The following is a 20,042-nucleotide window of genomic DNA, read 5'->3' as shown; positions in this document are numbered from 1 at the left end:
GGGGCGGGGGTGGTGGGAGGGAGTGGGGCGGGGGTGGTGGGAGGGAGTGGGGCAGGGGTGGTGGGAAGTGCCGACATGAGAGTCATAGGGACATAGGAATGTACAGCATTGAAACAGGCCCTTCGGTCCAATTCATCCACACTGACCGGATATCCTACATTAATCTAGTCCCATTTGCCAGCATCTGGCCCATGTCCCTTCTTATTCATATACCCATTCATATGACTTTTAAATATTGCAATTGTACCAGCCTTCTCCACTTTCTTTGGCAGCTCATTCCATACATGCACTACCCTCTGCATGGAAAAAGTTGCCCTTTAGCTCCCTTTTAAATCTTTCCCCTCTCATCTTAAACCTGTGCCCCCTACTTTTGGACTCCCTTACCCTGGGGAAAAGACCTTGACTATTCACCCGATCCATGCTCCTCATGATTTTACACACTTCTATAAGGTCACCCTTTAGACTCCATTCCAAGAAAAATAGCCTCAGCCTTTTCCTGGATGTGGTTTTTGTAAGTGGACTGTAACCTCCGCTCCCACCCTCTGGCAGTCCAGAGAGCCTCCTGCTGCTTTTAGCAAGCTTTTTTCTGAGGGCAGTGGCAAGTTTGCAAGTGGCATATGGGACTCTTAATGTCTGCAACTCACGACTGCCAGGAGCCAAGAGTGAGAGGTTGGAGCACTGCAAAAGTAATCATCATGTTGTCAGCAAAGCCTAGGGCAGCCACAGGCAGAGCTCCACATTGGTGCTGTTACTGCTGGAGAACAATGTGGTTATTTTCTCCAGCCCTATCATATCACCATTTCAACTCTCCCTCTCCTGCTGCATGATTTGGAGATGCTGGTGTAGGACTGGGATGTACAAAGTTAAAAATCACACATCAGGTTATAGTCCAACAGGTTTATTTGGAAGCATTATCTTTCAGAGTGTTGCTCCTTCATCCACCTGACAACCACCTGATGAAGGAGCGTCGCTCCGAAAGCTAGTGCTTCCAATTAAACCTGTTGAACTATAACCTGGTGTTGTGTGATTTTTAACTTTCTCCTGCTGCGTTCCTCTTAGCAACACAGTTCTAATATTACCTCTAAATTATCTCATTTTTCTGAGGGAGAATATTTACCGTTTGTTGAGGTAAAGAAAACCTAAGTTTGTTAAAGAAATCTCTTGCCATGGTTTAATTCTGCCACAAGGCTGCAAGAGAGAGAGTATACTGTTACATTGGCAGATTACATGGTCAGACCTAACCCTATACAGTAAATGACAGCTTTCCCTTCATTTTTCTGATGACCTGCTTTCCACAGCGCCCCCACCCCTCCCCCAGCTCTAATACCCTCCCACACTTTGACACCTATTTTCTGGAGAGGGGCAATTGGCTGAGCAGGACAGTTTGAGCTTAATTTATTGTTGTCATTTGTATCAAAATACAGTGAAAAGTGTTGTTTCGCATGCTATACAGGCAGATAATACCATATGAAGTGTGTCAGGATAGCAGAACAGAGTGCAGAATACAATGTTACAGCAACAGAGGAAGTGCAGAACACAAGAGATCAGAATTAACAGAACGAGAGATCTGTTCAAAAGTGGGGAAGGAGCTGTCCTTGAAACTGTTTGTATGTGTAATCAAACTTGTATATCTTCTGCCCCATGAAAGAGAATATAACTGGGGTGGGAAGGGTTTTTGATTGCGTTGGTTGCTTTTCTGAAGCAGCGGAAAGTACAGATGGTGTCAATGGATGGAAGACTGGTTCGCATGATGGACTGGGCTGCATTCACACCTCTCTGTAGTTTCTTGTGGTCTTGAGAATAGCTGGCAGCATAACAAACTGTGATGTACCCCCCTTGGAATTCCTGCCACCTGGGTGGGAGCTGAGTAGCCCAAATATTTCCAAGCAGCCTCTCGATCTGACCAAACCCCAAGAGGGATCAGTTTGTGCTCCTGTCTGAGCTTGTGCAAGTCCCATTTGAATGCTTGCAATTAATCGTCAGACACTGAATCAGTCAATAACTTGTGTCAGCATTTGACCCAGTCAGAAAAATACATTCCAGTGAGAAAGAGAGACTGGAGGAGAAGGACTCTCATTTGTGGTTAAACCCCAAAAAATATAATTTTTTTTAAAATCATGCAATTCCACAAAAATTCGTGGTAGGTCACAGGGTTGGACAGAATATAAATAAAAATGTGAACGCTGATTAATAAGTAAATTACAATGACAGAAAGCTAGCTAGAAATAAAAACAATTTCTAGTTTTGTTTCTATTTGTTAGTGGGATGGGGCATTCATGGGCCACACTTGGATTTACTGTCTATCTGTAACTGCCCTGGTGAAGGTATTGATTAGATTAGCTACAGTGTGGAAACAGGCCCTTCGGCCCAACCAGTCTACACTGACCCTCCGAAAAGTAACCCACCCAGACCCATTTCCCTCTGACTAATGCACTTAACACTATGGGCAATTTAGAATCACCAATTCACCTGACCTGCACATCTTTTGGACTGTGGGAAGAAACCTGGAGCACCCAGAGGAAACCCATGCAGAAACTGGGAGAACGTGCAAACTCCACACAGACAGTCGGCCGAGGCTGGAATCGAACCTGGGTCTCTGGCACTGTGAGCCACCGTGCCGCCCACGGGCTGCCTTGAACTGCTCCAGCTGTCCTTGGGGTGAAAGATTACCCAAAGTATTGTTACAGAAAGGCTCTGGCTGTTTAAAAAGGAAACAACTAAATAAGTTGGTCCTCTAGGGAGTAAACCTGAGGAATTCAAAATAAGGATATGGCAGATGAATTGGACAAATATTTTGTCTGTTGTCAGAGGATACAACATCCCAAATATAGCAGTTGATCGTAAAGTGAAAAGGAGGGAGAGATTGAAAACAATGGGTCACCAGGTAAAGGGTATTGAGAAGAATAAGTTGAACAGAAGGCTGACAAGTCCCCACATCTGATGGTCTTCATCTTAAAAGAAATGGCTGCTAAGTTAGTAAATGCTTTGATCTTAATTTTCAAAGTTCTCTCCATCTTTAAAGACTCAATTAGATTAGCAAATAATGAATGTAATTCCACTATTAAAGAAAGGGAGGCCCGTTAGCCTAATGCCTGCTATAGGGAAAATGCTAGGAATGTCTTATTAACAGGATATAGAAGACAACTTAGAAATTCTTAATATGTCAACTTTGTTCTTTGAAAGGGAAATCTTATTTGGTCAATTTAAGAGTTCTTTGAGGAAGTAACATGCAACGTGGATATAGGGCAACCTGTAGAAGTGGCATAATTGGGTGTTAAAGAACGTAGGACAATACAGCACAAGAACAGGCCCTTCAGCCATCCAAGCTTGCACCAACACATTTTTCCCTTCCATACAAAAACTGTCTTCATTTAAAGGCTCCACATCCCTCTAATCCCTTCATTTGTATGTATTTTTCCAGGTTCTTCTTGAATGCTGCGATTATGTTTGCCTCTACCACCTTCTCTGGCAACATATTCCATGCACTCACTACCCTTTGTGTGAAAAACATGCTTCACACGTCTCTTTGAAGCTTCCCCTCTCACACCTGGAACCTGTGTTCCCTAGTAATTGACCCCTTCACCCTGGGAAAAAGCCTGATACATTCACTGTCCATTCACAATCTTATAAACTTCTATCAGGTCACCCCTCAACCTCTTGCGATCCAGTGAAAATAAATCCAGTCTATCCAACCTTCATAACTAAAGCCCCCCATACCAGGCAACGTCCTGGTAAACCTTTTCTGTACCCTTGCAGAAGCATCTACATCCTTCTGGTCATGTGGTGACCAGAACTGTAAAGCAATATTCCAATGGCCTAACTGAAGTTCTATAAAACTGCAGCATAACTTGCCAATCCTTATGCTCATGTCCCTCCCAATGAAGGCAAGCATTCCATAAGCCTTTTTTACTCCCTTGCATACCTGTGCTGCCACTTTCACTTGTCTGTTGACCTGCACACCCTGATCCCTCTGCATATCAATGCTCCTAAGGGTTCTGCCATTCACTGTATAATTTCTACCTGTACTTGACCTTCCAAAATGCATCACCTCACATTTGTCCAGATTTAACTCTACCTATCATTTTTCTGCCTATGCCTCCAACTGACCTATATCCTGCTGTATCCTTTGACAAATCTCATCACAGTCAATTTCCTAGAGTCATACAGCACAGAAACAGACTCTTCGGTTCACTTAGTCCATGCCAACTATGATCCCAAACTAAACTTGTCCCACCTGCCTGCACTTGGTTCATAACCCTCTGAACCTTTATTATTCATGTACTTATCCAAATGTCTTTTAAACATCGTGACTGTACCTGTATCACCACTTCCTCTGGAAGTTCAATTCACACATGAATCACTCTGAGTTAAAAAAAAACTGACCTTCATGTCCTTTTTAAAATATTTCTCCATTCACTTTAAAAATATGCCCCCATAGGGAAAAGATGCCAGCATGCATCCAATCTATAACCCTCATGATTTTAAAAACCTGTAAGAAGTCACCTGACAATCTCTTACAGTCAAGTAAATAAAGTCCCAGGCTATCCAGCCTGACCTATAACTCAAACCTTCCATTCCCAACAATATTCTTGTAAATCTCTTCTGAACCCTCTCTAGTGTGACAATATCCTTTCTATAACAGGTTGACCAGAACTGGACACAGTACTCCAGAAGAGGCCTGACCAACGATGCCACATATTATTAAATAAAATAGGACCCCGTGGTATATGAAGTAAAGCTGCACAGTGGCACAGTGGTTAGCACTGCTACCTCACAGCGCCAGAGACCCGGGTTCAATTCCCACCTCAGACGACTCTCTGTGTGGAGTTTGCACATTCTGCCCGGGTTTGCTCCGGTTTCCTCCCACAATCCAAAAATGTGCAGGGTAGGTGCATTGGCCATGCTAAATCTCCCATAGTGTTAGGTTAAGGGGTAAATGTAGGCAATGTGTCTGGGTGGGTTGCACCTTGGCGGGTCGGTGTCGACTTGTTGGGCCGAAGGGCCTGTTACCAGACTGTAAGTAATCTAATCTAACATTAAAAGCATAGATTGAGGATTGGTTAGATAGTGAAAATCAGTGTTTGAAGTGGATCATTTAACCATTGGTAACCAGTTGAGTACCACTGCGTCTGTGCTGGAACCTCCACAATTTACAGTCAATGTTAATGATTTTGGTGAAGAGACCAGATGTATGGATGCTAATTTGCTGATGACACCAAGATAGGTAGGAAGGTAAATTGTGAAGAGACACAAAGAGTCTACAAAAGGATAGAACGAACTTGTGAATGGGCAGATTTGGCAGAAGTAGTACAATGTGAACTTACCAATTAAATGGAATATAAAAGTGTGAATGTTTTGGAACAGTTGTGCAGGACATTGGTGAGACAATATCTAGAGTACTGTGTACAGTCTGAATCTCTTAGATTAGATTACTTACAGTGTGGAAACAGGCCCTTCGGCCCAACAAGTCCACACCGACCCGCCGAAGCACAACCCACCCATACGTTTACCCCTTACCTAACACTACGGGCAATTTAGCATGGCCAATTCACCTGACCTGCACATCTTTGGACTGTGGGAGGAAATCGGAGCACCTGGAGGAAACCCACACAGACACGGGGAGAACGTGCAAACTCCACACAGTCAGTCGCCTGAGGCGGGAAATGAACCGGGGTTTCTGGCGCTGTGAGGCAGCAGTGCTAACCACTGTGCCACCGTGCTTTATTTAAGTAAGGCTATAATTGTGTTTAGAAGCAGTAGAGAGAAGGTTCCCCTGGCTAATTCCTGTGGAGTTAGTTTGTGAGGAAAGGTTGAATGTGTCGAGCCTAAATCCATTGGAGTTTAGAAGAATGAGAGTTGCTCCTTGAGACATGACACCCAGAGGGGACTTGTGTGCTTGGGATGTTGAAATTATGCTTTTCCTTATGGGAGAGATTAGAAATGAGGGACACGGATTAAAAATGGACATCAGAATTTCTTTCCCAGTTTTATTAGTCTCTGGAGGGTCTTTTCTCCCCCCCTTTGCTCTGTGTAAGAGCGTTCCCAGCAGATCTGTTAGCTATCTCCTATGGTTCAGCCTGTATCTTTCCTGTTGCCAGCCCTGTCAAATACCTCTTTACTGTAGCTGAAACTTGCTTTTTTTTTATTTATAAAGGAGGAAGAAGTATATTGTGCCTGTTAGGATCACCAAGCAAAACTGTTTTAGGGCCAAAGAAATAGTTTTTGCAGTCTAGTCACTCTTGTAATGAAAGAAATGTGGCCAGTTTAGGCACAGGAAGCTCCCACAAAATACAATGTCATAACAACCAGAAAAAATGCTTCTTCCGAGACTGAGGGATAGATGTTGCCAGGGCACCAGTATCATAATACCTGTTCTTCAAAATGCTATCAGGAGACCTTTTTATAGCCCCCTGTATCTTTGGTAGTGCAATACTGGGAGCATCAAAAGGGATTGTCATACTCAAGTCCTGAACTGAGACCATAACCCAGAACCTTACAACTGCTGCAAACTAAACTGTAACATTTCAAAGAATGCAATCAAATTTCATTGCAATTTACACAATTTCAAGTTTTAAAATGCCTCTGCCCGAGGCTATCCTGGTAAATAAGAATCCTTCAACTGGATGTTAGTGCAGCAGCCTGACGTGGACCTAAGACACAGGAACAGAAATGGACCATTCAGCCCATCCCTCACTGAGATCATGTCTCTGATAATCCTTAATTCCACCTTTCTGCCCTTTTCCCCTAGCCCTTGATTCCCTTACTGATTAAAACTATCACCCTAGGCCATAATTATATTTACTTTGGTGGCTAGGTGGATTGGCCATGGGGATTGCAGGGTTACAGGGTTAGGGGTGTAGGATGATCTTCGGAGGATAGTGTGGACTCAATGGGCTGAATGGCCTGCTTCCACTCTATAAGATTCTATGATTCTACTGATCCAGCCTCAACAGTCCTCTGCTGTAAATAATGACTGCCGTTGGACATCTAACTGTCACTGAGAATTGGGAGGATAGGGCAGGACAACTGATTGGCACTTAATCTGGTGGAGTTTCTCATTATTTAGGCAAGGGATGGGGGGAGGATCATTTGCCCTTAAAGATGTTTGCCTTGGCACTTAAATATGGAGCTGAGATTTTCATTTAGGAGCAGCTTTAGTGCCATTCAGCCCTTTGAGCTTGATCCATCACTCGTTAAAATTGTGGCTGATCTTCCTGTCTGCCCCTTGTAAATCAAAAATCTAACTCACTCAGCCTGAAATAAATTTAGTGACTCTATCTATACTGTCCTCCAGGGAAGAGGATTCCACAGACAATCGACTCTCTGGGAAGAAAAGGTTTTACCTAAAATGGTGTGTCCTTGTTTTTAGTCCCCAAGAGAGGAAATATCTTCCTGGTGTCCATCCAATCCAGAGACATCAGGATCTTAGATGTTTCAATTATATCATCTCTCCTTCTTCTTAACTCCAGTGGATATAGAACCGATGTATCCAATCCATCAATGATTTCTTGTCCACTCTGAGCTTTCTTAATTTCCTTTTCCTCCCTGCACTGTTTCTACTCCTCCCGGAGTATCAGCAGTATTGAGCTCTCAGTATCTGACATCAGCTTTTGTATCCTTTTGGCATCCAGGGCTCTCTGGTCTTGATCATTCCCTCTAGTCTTTACGGGAACTATTTACTCTGTGTACTCATTCTTTATCGTTAAATGCTCCCCCCTACTCTGATACTGCTCCCAGTCTGCTTTGGCCAAATCATATCTTAATAAAATTAGCCTTTCCCCTGTTTAGAACATTTATTCCTAGCCCATCCTTCTCCTGTTCTATAACTACCCTGAATCTAACTGAGTTATTGTCATTATCTCCAAAATACCCCCCAACGATACACCTTCCACCTGCTCAGGTGCATTTAGAATATTCGGGCCAGCACTGCCTGTCTGTGGATGGGCTTTCTACATATTGGTGAAAAACACTCTCTGCATGTGATTTTTGGAATTTTGTTTTAACCCTAATTTGCATACTAAAACCATCATTGTTAATACTTAACAAAATTATCCCTAAACAAAAAACCAAAAGAACTGCAGATATGGGAAATCAGAAACAAAAATAGAAATTGCTGGGAAAACTCAGTAGATGCTCTCGGCAGCTTCTGTGGAGCGAAAACAGAGTCAATGTTTCAAGACCAGTGACCCTTCTTCAGAACTGATTGTAGCTAGGAAAAGGTTGGTGTACAGTACATGCTGAAATTGGGATTGGAGGAGGGGAGGTAGAAGTAAATGATAGGTGGAGAAGAAGCTGTGCGAGAGAGAAAAAACACTTAGACCAATGAGGGAATGGGTAAAGGTCAACTTGGAAGAATCAATAGCTGCTAATTACAATCATTAGTAGTTGACAATGGGATGTTTGTTGTAGCAGCCCATGTGATGACAAGGTTTGGTGTGTGATCCCTTAATTTCTCTGCACCCTCCATCCACCCTACCCCAATCACCCATTCAAACCCATTTCCCTCCGAACTGACGGCACTCCATGCCCTCAGATCCAAGTGTAATTTTGTAATCAAGCCTGCCGACCAGGCTATTGTGTCCATAATGGGCACTAATTCCATATCATCTGTTGATCTCTCCCCATGCACTGCCCCACCACTGCTGCCTACCTTCAAGTTCATATTCCTGCAACCCTGGATAGCTTGCCTGCAGTCCCAGCAATGGCCACTTCTTGAGTGTGGCACTGCTGGGACTACAGAACTGCAAGCCAATTGTTCAAGCTGACAGTTTTGTAGACCGGGACTTCTTCCCAGATGGGCCCAAGGGAACTCTCTGAAATAATCCAGGCTGTTGCCTGTGCATTCTCAGAGCAAGGCAGTGCATTCTCAGTCAGTGGGCTTGTGATTGTCTTTTCTTTGGTACTGGGGGAGCAAGGTCTATTTCTCCAGGTAAAATCCAGCCTAGAGTGTCTGACATTCCTATGGAACCGATGGCTGTGAATGTCAAGTTGCTTTGTCTCATTCATACAGTTGATTAGTAGCTGCTCAGAAACAACCCCTGAGGATCAGGCTCTCCATAAACAAGTCAATTTGTTCAGCTTTTTACCGCACTGACCCTGTAATCATTCACTTAGTGACTTCATCAAAAGAATCAAAGAGCAGCAAATGTCAAAGAGGAGTGTAATTATTTGGAGGAGTTTAACATTTTTAGAAAGGGCTTTTTGTCCTGTTGGTCTGAAATGGCTTAAATATGATTAAAGCTGCAGTGTGTGTGTGTGGCTGACTAGAAGTACATGTGATGCACTTGGTTAGTCCTGCTCTCTGCTGAGTTTGCTGTTATAAGACAGGGAGAGCAGAGACAGAATTAAAATTTTACGTTTCCATTGTGCCTATCACAAGTTCAACATGTCCCAAAGCAGCTCACAGCTGAACTACAGTTGGAGTGTGGTCTGTGACGTAGGAAACACTGCATCCAATTTACATATAGCAATTTCTCTATCAAACAGCAGTCGAATAATGATGAGATAATAGGCTTTTGTGATGAATATTGAAAAGGACTGCAGAGATATTTCCTTTGCTCTTCTTTGGAAGTTTTTGCACACAGCTGAGGTGACAGAGAAAACCTTAGATTAACATCCCATCTGATAATTCAGCATTGTCATGACTCCAATGTGAAGAATGTTCTGGAAATCAAACCCCACTATTCCACCAGTCATTACAAGTATGAAATATGACCAATATAATCTCTACCATGGCTAATACCTGACTGCAAACATTTCTAAGAGAAGTGATACTCAACAGGTTTCATCAGTGGACAGGAAAACTTCAATAGAGACGCTTTTCCTGGGGCTGAGTGACCCTGTAGTCCTCCTTGTTCAACACAGCGTACTAGGGATTCACTAGAAGCTGCAAGCCGAGGGAAATGATTTACAGCTGGATCTATGGCTGCCCTGTTGGATTGCAGATACTTGGTGCAAATCCAGTTCACAATGTAAACAGGTTTGAGAGAAAACTGATTGACTGCACTTCAATTAGGCTCATGTTTGATATCTGGAGAGTTTGAGCTTCTCTTCTATAGACTTAATTTATTCTTTAAATTTAGGGCAACTGGTGTGTGATAATTTTCATTACAATTATTCATGTAGACAGTAACACAGACAGTGTTCTGATCTGTTTTGGATTGTATAATAGCTTTAATGGCGCGTGATTTTTCAGCACTTGCAGCAGTGGCCAATGGGATTGTGAGCAGCATGTGTGTCTCATCAACCAGGAAATGATTGACATCATTAATCAAGGAAATTATGGGTAAGTGTCATCCTTCAGCAAAGTCTCACATAGGCATGACTGCAAGGACACAATCTCATCCACATATCAGTGTAGTATAACTCTTTGAAATATGCTTGTGTCTGCTGGATCTATGTTACGTGTGTGTGTGTGTGTGTGTGTGTGTGTGTGTGTGTGTGTGTGTGTGTGTGTGTGTGTGTGTGTGTGTGTGTGTGTGTACGTACGTACGTGCATACGTACGTACGTGCATGCGCTGGAGCAGTGTTACTGAAGTCCATGTGAGTTCTGCTTTACAGTGCCACTCATAAGTACATTAGCTTCCAATATGGCAAGGAGGGAAGGTGTATGTATAACACACCACCTGCCGTATTGTTACAGGGAAATTAATCTGCACACAGAATCTTGGGAGGCTGCTGTGCAAATTGGGCTGTCCAAAATTTAGCTGGCACCAGACTCACTCCATTCAGGGAAAACAGGTCTCGCTGTGTGTGGCCTAACCGATTGGTCTGTAATGGGACAGCTGCAGACCTCCTCCAACAAAGCAAGTTTTCTTTCTGCTCCACATTTAAAGCGAAGCAATTCCTCTAATCCAGTGCTGATTAAAACTTGTCCCAGCCAAGCACTGACCAGATTCACCCTGATACCTTTGCTCCCAGAGACAACTCCTCATTGACAGAGCCACATGTAGGTTGCTCAGAATTAGAGTCTTCACTAGTGAGTTGTGGGTGAATCTGTTTTGTTGCTCTGAGAGTGAGTTGTTCAGGCTACTCATCCTGACACTAGGAGTAGTCCGTATTCTGTGTTTGAGCGTGCCAGCCCCGGTGTTATTCACATATGCAATATTACTAAATGATCATCTTAATAATATTACAAGTCTCTGATCATTTTAAAACCCAAACCTGGTGTCATCTAATGATGACTCATTGATTTAATGTGTTTGTTCTTTCAGGGGTAATTTTAATGTTTGATGGCAGCTTAAAATGGATAATGTTGAACCAGTTAGATAGGAAGCAAGTATATCATGGGCAATAAACAGCTGGTCTGATACTGCCCACTCTAGGGGAGTATTTGTTTCCCATCACAGTGTTCCCTGTGCTCACATGGGGCAGTCAGCATTGTTAAATATTCATGACATAGGTTGTTGCAGGGTGTGGGTGACAAACTTGGTTTAATTCTCATCCACAGTTTTTTCAGGCACTGAGCATGGTTAAACCTGGCTTTCTCATGTGACGGTCTTACCTTTTTATCTTTCTGTGACCAGATGGAGGGCTTCAAACTACAGCCAGTTCTGGGGATTGACTCTGGATGAAGGAATCCGATACCGATTGGGTACCAGGCGACCTTCAAGCACAGTGATGAACATGAATGAACTTAATGTAAGGTCATGCCTTGTGGTAGATGGAGCAATGGCACATAAACATGGCAGCACATGTAGGGGTTGAACTCCATTGTAGCAAAGGAGATTGAAGGGAAATGTGATCGAGGTGGATGAGATTTTATTGGTTTGGATAAAGGAAACCAGGATAACTGCCTCCATTAACTGATGGTGCAAGGACTATATGACTCAGAAAAATACTAGGAGTATCAGACAGAACCTATTTTTAACGTAACAAATGGTATTACTGTAGAACGTGGCTGCCTTTGAGTGTAGTGAACGTGGAGATAATCAGTGACTTCAAAATGAAATTGATTGGGAAACTGAAGGAAAGAAACCAGCGTGACTTTGGGATGAAGCATGGAAATTGGTTTGCTGTATGTAGATTTGATGGGCTGAATGGCAGCCTGCTGCTCTACAATAACACTTTGTAACTCTACAAAGTAGGTTAATGCTTCAGTGATTTTTGATCTGATTTCCAGTATAATCCCCGTGCCATTTCCTGGGGTTCCCACAATCTTTGTTAAACCAGTCCATCGCTGTCATTGACAACTTGGAATATTGAGATGTCTCTTCTTGCAGCACAAGTGCTCTATCTGCTTGTCACTGATCCAAGGCAGGATCAGACCCTACTTAGCCTGCTCAAGGTTCTCCCTTGACTGTTCAGTCACCCACTGGTAATAGATCACCCACAGGTCCTATTCCATTGCCTACCATCATCATCTATCTTTTCCCAGATGATCATGTTTATAGTCTTGGCATTGCCAGGTGTTGGTCTGCCTACCTTTCTTTTTATTCCCACCTTGGCATTTTGCCAACTGTCCAAATTAACTTTACCCAAGGTCTATTGGGTTACAAATCTGAATTTATTCTCCAAATCAAGGGTATTGACTGTGAATGGTCCTGCTTCGTAAATTGAGGTTCGTAAATCATTCAACATGTGTCTTTTACTATACCCCTGGCCTCCCCTACGTCAATCCCTGCTTTCTACCTTTATGACTGATGGCTGAAATACAAGTAATTTCTGAAGTTGGGAAGGACACCACTCTGGCAGCTGGGTTCTGGATAAACCTAATACCACTGCTACCGTGTCATGGTGTATGTGGTCATACAGGGTTTTGTCTATGCATTTGTAAAATCATCCCATTTTGTGTCCTGGGGAGTCCTCTGACAAACACATATGGGCATATTTCTGGCTAGTTCTAAATCATAGAATCACTACAGTGTGGAAGCAGGCCATTCAGCCCATCAATTCCTTTATTAGTCAGAGTATTGAGGATAAGAGTTGGGAGGTCTTGTTGCGGCTGTACAGGACATTGGTTAGGCCACTTCGATAATTGCGTGCAATTCTGGTTTCCTTCCTATTGGAAAGATGTTGTGAAACTTGAAAGGATTCAGAAACGATTTACAAAGATGTTGCCAGGGCTGGAGGGTTTGAGCTATAGGGAGAAGTTGAATAGGCTGGGGCTGTTTTCCCTGGAGCATCGGAGGCTGAGATTTATAACCTTATAGAGGTTTATAAAATTATGAGGGGCATGGATAGGATAAATAGACAAAGTCTTTTCCCTAGGGTGGGGGAGTCCAGAACTAGAGGGCATAGGTTTAGGGTGAGAGGGAAGGATATAAAAGAGACCTAAGGGGCAAATTTTTCACACAGAGGGTGGTACGTGTATGGAATGAGCTGCCAGACGTAGTGGTGGAGGCTGGTACAATTGCAACATTTAAAAGGTATTTGGATGGGTATATGAATAGGAAGGGGTTGGAGGGATATGGACTGGGTGCTGTCAGGTGGGGCTTGATTGGGTTGGCATGGACAAGTTGGACTGAAGAGTTTGTTTCTGTGCTGTACATCTCTATGACTTAAGTCACCAAACTCTTCAGAAAGAGAGAGAAAACACACACACACACACACACACACACACACACACACACACACACACACACACACACACACACAGGGATCAGGGCCAACCCTGCAAAGAGCATTCCACCCAGACACACCCTATCTGCATAACCCTACACTCCCTACAGCCAATCCACCTGGACATTATGGGCAATTTCCCATGGCCAGTCCACCTGACCCGCACATCATTGGACTGTGGGAGGAAACCAGAGCACCCAAAGGAAACCCACGCAGACCCAGGGAGAATGTGCAAACTCCACACAGACAGTCACCTGAGGGTGGAATTAAACTCTGGTCCCTGGCCCTGTGAGGCAGCAGTGCTAACTACAGAGCCACTGTGCCCAGTTTTATCCCATTTTTAATTTTGTACAGAATGTAACTTCCCCTCCATGACTTCCCAGGGCAGTCATTGCCAATTTCTAGCCCTCTCTCCGGGCTAGTAGCCAAATATCCCATTTTAGTACATCCATTTGTGGAAAAATCCCAGCAATCACCTGTGTTGTCTGTTCTTAGATAGCAATAATCTGAACTCCCATTGTCTTCCTAAACAGACCTTGCTGGTTGTTACACCCAAACATCATGGATTTGTTGAGATGGTGCACAAAATGCCATCCTCACAATCATCTGACTCCAGCAGGAGAAAACCACATCAGGCTGGGATATATGATCCCTTTTAATTTACCTCTGTCTCTGTGACAGTCTGTCTCTCTCTCTCTATCTCTCTCTCTTTGTGTCTCTTTCTTTCTCTCTCTCTGTATTGTCTGTCTCTCTTTCTCTTTGTGTGTACATCACTCTGTGTCTTTTTCTCTCTCTCCCTCTGTGTGTCTATATCTGTGTGTGTGTCTCTCTCTGTTTGTCTCTCTTTCTCTCTCTCTGCGTGTTTGTGCATGCGTGTGTGTGTCTCCGTGTCTCTCTGTCTGTCTGTGTGTCTCTCTGTCGCTTTCTCTGTCTTTCTCGCTCTCTCTGTCTCTGTGTCTTTCTGTCTCTGTCTCTGTCTCTCTCTCTCTCACTCTCTCTGTGTCACTTTTGCTCACACTCTCCACAGATGCTGCCTGGGTTGCTGAGTATTTTGGGCTGTTTCTACTTCAGATTTCCAGCAAAAACAAGACTTTGTACTTGTACTTTGTATATTCTTGGATTTTGTACATGTATTAAGACTTTGTTCTTCTTTCTTACAATTGAATGCCTTATTAGAATGACACCGCAAGTTCGGTCTTTGACAAGTTCGCCAGCCTCCAGCATCACAAAGACCCTTAGAACATAGAATGGTACAGCACAGTACAGGCCCCTCAGCCCACGATGCTATGCCGAACATTTATCTCAATCTAAGATCAACCGAACTTACACACCCCTCAATTTACTGTCATCCATTTCTTGTCCGGCAGACGCTTAAATGTCCCTACTGTCTCTGACTCTACTACCACTGCTGTCAGTGCATACCACGCATCCTACTATCTCTACGTAAAGAACCTACCTCTGACATCTCCCCTATAACTTCCTCCAATCACCTTAAAATTATGACTCCTCATGACAGCCATTCCTGCCCTGGGGGACAGTCTCTGGCTAACTACTCTATCTATATCTCTCATTACCTTGTATACCTCCATCAAGTCACCTCTCTTCCTTCTTTTCTCCAGTGTGAAACGCCCTGGCTCACTCAACCTCTCTTGATAAGACAAGCCCTCCAATTTAGGCAGCATCCTGATAAATCTCCTCTGTGCCTTGTCTAAAGCATCTATATTCTTCCTATGATGAGGTGACCAGAACTGGACACAATATTCCAAGTGTGGTCTAACCAGGGTTTTGTAGAGTTGCAGCAAAATCTTGTAGCTCTTAAACTCAATCCCCCTCTGAATGAAAGCCAAAACACCATACACCTTCTTAACAACCCTATCAACTTAGGAGGCAACTTTGAGGGATCTATGTACATGGAACCCAAGATCTCACTGTTCCTCCACACTGACAAGAATCCTGCCTTTAACCCTGTAATCAGCATTCAAATTCAACCTTTCAAAATGAATCACTTCGCATTTATCCAGGTTGAACTCCATCTGCCACTTCTCAGACCAGCTCTGCACCCTGTCAATGTCTTGTTGTAGCTGACAACAGCAGCTGACACTACCAACAACACCACTGACCTTTGTGTCATCGGCAAACTTACTAACCTACCCTTTACTTGCTCATCCAAGTTATTTGTAAAAACTACGAAGAGCAGAGGCCCAAGAGCAGATCCCTGCAGACCACCACTGGTCACTGACCTCCAGGCGGAATGTTTTCCATCCATTACCACCCTCTGTCTTCTTTCGCCCAGCCAATTCTGTATCCAGACAGCCAAATTTCCCTGTATCCCATACCTCCTAACTCTCTGAGCCTACTATGGGGAACCTTATCATTTGCCTTACTGAGGTCCATACACACCACGTCCACTGCTCAACCTTCATCAACTTGTGTTGTCACATCCTCAAAGAACTCAATAAGGCTAGTGAGGCATGACCTGCCCCTCACAAAGCCATGCTGACTATCTTTAATCAAACTATGTTTTTCCAAGTAGTCATTAATCCTATCTCTCAGAATTCTTTCCAGTACTTTGCTTACCATAGATGTAAGACTGACTGATCTGTAACTCCCAGGGATTTCCCTATTCCCTTTCTTGAACAGAGGAACAACATTCACCTCCCTCCAATCAGCCAGTACTACTCCAATGGAGAGTGAGGATGCAAAGATCATCGCCAGAGATGCAGCAATCTCATTCCTCACTTCCCGTAGTAACCTTGGATATATTGGTCTGGCCCTGGGGATTTATCTATCTTGATACTCCCAGAATTCCGGCACATCCACTTTCTGCATATCAATCTGTTCAAGCCAATTAACCTGGTCTGGGGTGTTCTCACTTTCAGCAGATCCCTCTCTCTAGTGAATACTAAAGCAAAAAACTCATTTAGGGCCTCTTCAGACTCCAGGCACAAGTTCCCTGATTGGCCTTACCCTCTCTCTAATCATTCTCTTATTCCCTACGTAAGTGTAGAATGCCTTCATTTTACCTAATCCTTCCTGCCAAGACTTTTGCATGCCTGCTCCTAGCTCACCCCAGTCCATTTCTGAGTTCTTTCCTAGCTACCTTGTAATCCTCTAAAGCTGTGCCAGATCCTTGCTTCCGCAGCCTTAAGTAAGTTTCCTTCTTCCTCTTGATGAGAAGCCCCTCTTCTCTTGTTATCCAAGGCTCCTTCACCTTTCCATTCCTTGTCTGTCTCAGTGAGATAAAATTATCCAAAACTCACAAGTGCTCCTTAAATAGCCTCCACATTCCTTAGTGCATTTCCTGTAGAACAATTTATCCTCCACAGCTCCTGTCTCATAGCAGTATAATTTCCCCTCCCCCAATTAAATACTTTCCCATACTGTCTGTTCTTATCCTTCTCCATGGCTATGGTAAAGGTGAGGCAGTTGTGTTCATTGTCACCGAAATGCTCTCCCACAGAGAGATCCGACACCTAGCTTGGCTTGTTGCCGAGCACCAAATCCAATATGGCCTCCCCCCAGTCAATCTATATACACATTGAGTCAGGGATCCTTCCTGGACACACCTGATAAAAATGGCTCCATCCAGACCATCTGCACTAAGGAGATCAATGTTGGGGAAGTTGAAGTCATCCATAACAACAAGGTTACATCTGCACCTTTCCAAGGTCTGCTGTCCAATCCATCCTTCCATTTTTCTGCTCCTATTGGAAGGTCTATAGAAGACGTCCAATAAAGTGACTGCTCCTTTCTTGTTACTGACTTGCACCCAAACTGACTCAGTAAACAAACCCTCCTCAACAACCTCCTTTTCTGCAGCTGTGATGCACTCTCTACTTAACAATGTTCCTCCCCCTCCTCTTTTGCTGCCCTCCCTGTTCTTTTTAAATTATCTAAACCCTGAAACATCTAGCAGCCATTGTCCGATGTAAAATTCATCTCTCTGTTATGGCCGCAACATTGTAGTTCCAAGTACTGATCCAAACTCTACATTCCTCGCACTCCTTGCATTGAAACAGACACACTTTAACCCATCCCTTTGCCTTATCAACTGTGTATCCTTCCTGACAGACTCTCTGCATTCTATTTCTGCCCATTCAACAACTACCCTCTCCTCTGATCTGTAGCTCTGGTTCCCATCCCCCGGCCAAACTGGTTTAAACCGTGCCAAAGAGCACTAGCAAATCTCCCGCCCAGGACATTGGTGCCCCTCCAGTTTAAGTACAACTTGTCTTCCATGTACAGGTCTCACCTTGCCCAGAAGGTATCCCAATGGTCTACATATCTGAAGCCCTCCCTCCTGCACCAGCCCTGTAGCCACATGTTTAGCTGCACTCGCACCCTGTTCCTCGTCTCACTAGCACTTAGCGCCAGTAGTAATCCTGAGATTGCTACTCTGCTCGTCCTGCTTTTAAGCTTCCAACCTAACTCCCCGAAATCACTTTTTACATCCTCATCCCTTTTCCTGACTATGTCATTGGTACCGAGGTGGACTTCTGAATGCTCACCCACCCCATTCAGAATCTTGTAGACTTGGTCAGAGACATCCTGGACCCTGGCAACTGGGAGGCAACATACCTTCCAGGAGTCCAGCTCATGGTCACAGAATCTCCTGTCCATTCGTCCAACTATTGGGTCTTCTGCCACTAGCACTCTTCTGTTCTTCCCCCTTCCCTTCTGAGCCACTATGGCTTTCCCTTGGTAGATCATCCCCTCCAGCAATATCCAAAATGGTATGTTATTGAGGGGAACAGCCACAGGGGATTCCTGCACTGTTTGCTGGCTCCCTTTCCGTCCCCTGACTGTAACTCATCTACCTTTTTCCTGTACCTGAGGTGTGACTACCTCCCTGTAACCTCCTCTGCCTCCCAAATGATCTGAAGTTCATCCAACTCCAGCTCCAGTTCCATAATGCTGTTTCCAAGGAAGTTAGGTGCACTTCCCGCAGATGAAGTCAGTGGGGTCACTAGTGGTGACCCTCACCTCCCACATTCTGCAGGAGGAACATTCAACAGCCCTAAAATCCATTCCCACTGTTCTGAATTCCCAAAGTGACTACTGGAAAACTAATAACCTTACCCAATCGATGCACAGAACCTTTTGTTTTTGTTTAGAAGAAGAGGATGGATGGGAGACACAATTTAAGTAGTGTTTTGGGTAAAGCAACCACACAAATATATTGCCTCCCTTAGTCAGCTGTACAGTGTCCACTCCTGTTCAGTATGTGCTCTGCCTATTCAAGAGATAAGTTATTGAAGGATGAACTTACCCGGATGATGTTAGGGATCACCCCCAACCAAGAACAACTAGATTGAACCCTCATTGGAAATTTGACTAGAAGCTTATGAAATACGTCCACTTCATTTTAAAAACTTGCTGCAAAAATGACCAACAATGCACCTGAGTGTTAACCTTTTACTAGGAGGCACCCTGTTCTCTCAGAGGCATTATGGGTGCTCAATAAATTCCTCACATTTCTGCGTTAAGTTGTATAAGATTCCTCAGAGATAGAGCAGGTATTAATTTAGGAAGAAGTTCTGCAGCAACAGCGGGAGCAGTGAGATCAAGAACCAGGGAACTGCCTTTTTTTATTTACAAAACAGAAAGCAAGTATGATCTGGGTGAGTTAGAAAATGTCTTGTTCTACTCAGGCTGTTCACTCTGTCAGTTTTGAAATAAGGGCAATCTAATTTAGACAGTGGCTTTATATTAGGGCGGCATGGTGGCAAAGTGGTTAGCATTGCTGCCTCACAGCGCCAGGGACCTGGGTTCAATTCCCGCCTCAGGCGACTGACTGTGTGGAGTTTGCACGTTCTCCCCGTGTCTGCGTGGGTTTCCTCTGGGTGCTCCGGTTTCCTCCCACAGTCCAAAGATGTGCGGGTCAGGTGAATTGGCTATGCTAAATTGCCCGTAGTGTTAGGTAAGGGGTATATGTAGGGGTATGGGTGGGTTGCGCTTCGGCGGGTCGGTGTGGACTTGTTGGGCCGAAGGGCCTGTTTCCACACTGTAAGTAATCTAATCTAATATTTATAAACCATGCTGCGAAAGAAGGCTTTTGATCTTTCTGGTCATACCATCGTCACTAAAGAATGTATGAACTTCCAAGAATATCGCAGCCTTAATGTGTTCAGGCCATCACAGAATTTTATAACCAGCAATACAGTATCATTACAAGGCTTGTTACAATACAGCATTGAGATGTAGAGCCCACAGTAACCAGTTTGTATTGCTGTGTGGTCTCAGGTACTGGGTTGTGTCTTAGTCTCCTCAGAGGCATGGGTTTGACTGCTTGCAGGCTGTTTTTGTAATTACAAGTTCTGCTAGGACTTCTGTGATGTAGTAGTAGTGCCCATACCTCTGAGCCAGGAGGCTTGTTTTCGGGTCCTGCTTGCCCCAGAGATATGTCATAACCTCTCTGACAGGTTGATTAAAAATATCAGAAACAGCAGACATCAAAGATGTAATGTGCACATATCCATTTT

At 44.0% G+C, this 20,042-nt stretch overlaps 1 protein-coding gene across 1 annotated transcript in view; it reads left to right on the top strand.

Annotated features, from left to right (window-relative positions):
• tinagl1 (tubulointerstitial nephritis antigen-like 1) overlaps window positions 1–20,042 on the top strand; it is a 111,542-nt gene that overhangs the window by 56,719 nt on the left and 34,781 nt on the right. The window contains exons 4-5 of the mRNA XM_060847515.1: window positions 10,196–10,285; window positions 11,526–11,640. Of these exons, the coding sequence (XP_060703498.1) occupies window positions 10,196–10,285; window positions 11,526–11,640 (205 nt within the window). The remainder of the gene's footprint in view (window positions 1–10,195; window positions 10,286–11,525; window positions 11,641–20,042) is intronic.

Source organism: Hemiscyllium ocellatum, chromosome 30 (assembly GCF_020745735.1).
Source record: "Hemiscyllium ocellatum isolate sHemOce1 chromosome 30, sHemOce1.pat.X.cur, whole genome shotgun sequence".
In the NCBI taxonomy this organism is placed as follows: domain Eukaryota; kingdom Metazoa; phylum Chordata; class Chondrichthyes; order Orectolobiformes; family Hemiscylliidae; genus Hemiscyllium; species Hemiscyllium ocellatum.
The sequence above is the reverse complement of the archived record's forward strand: the minus strand, read 5'-3'. Positions and strand labels throughout refer to the sequence as shown.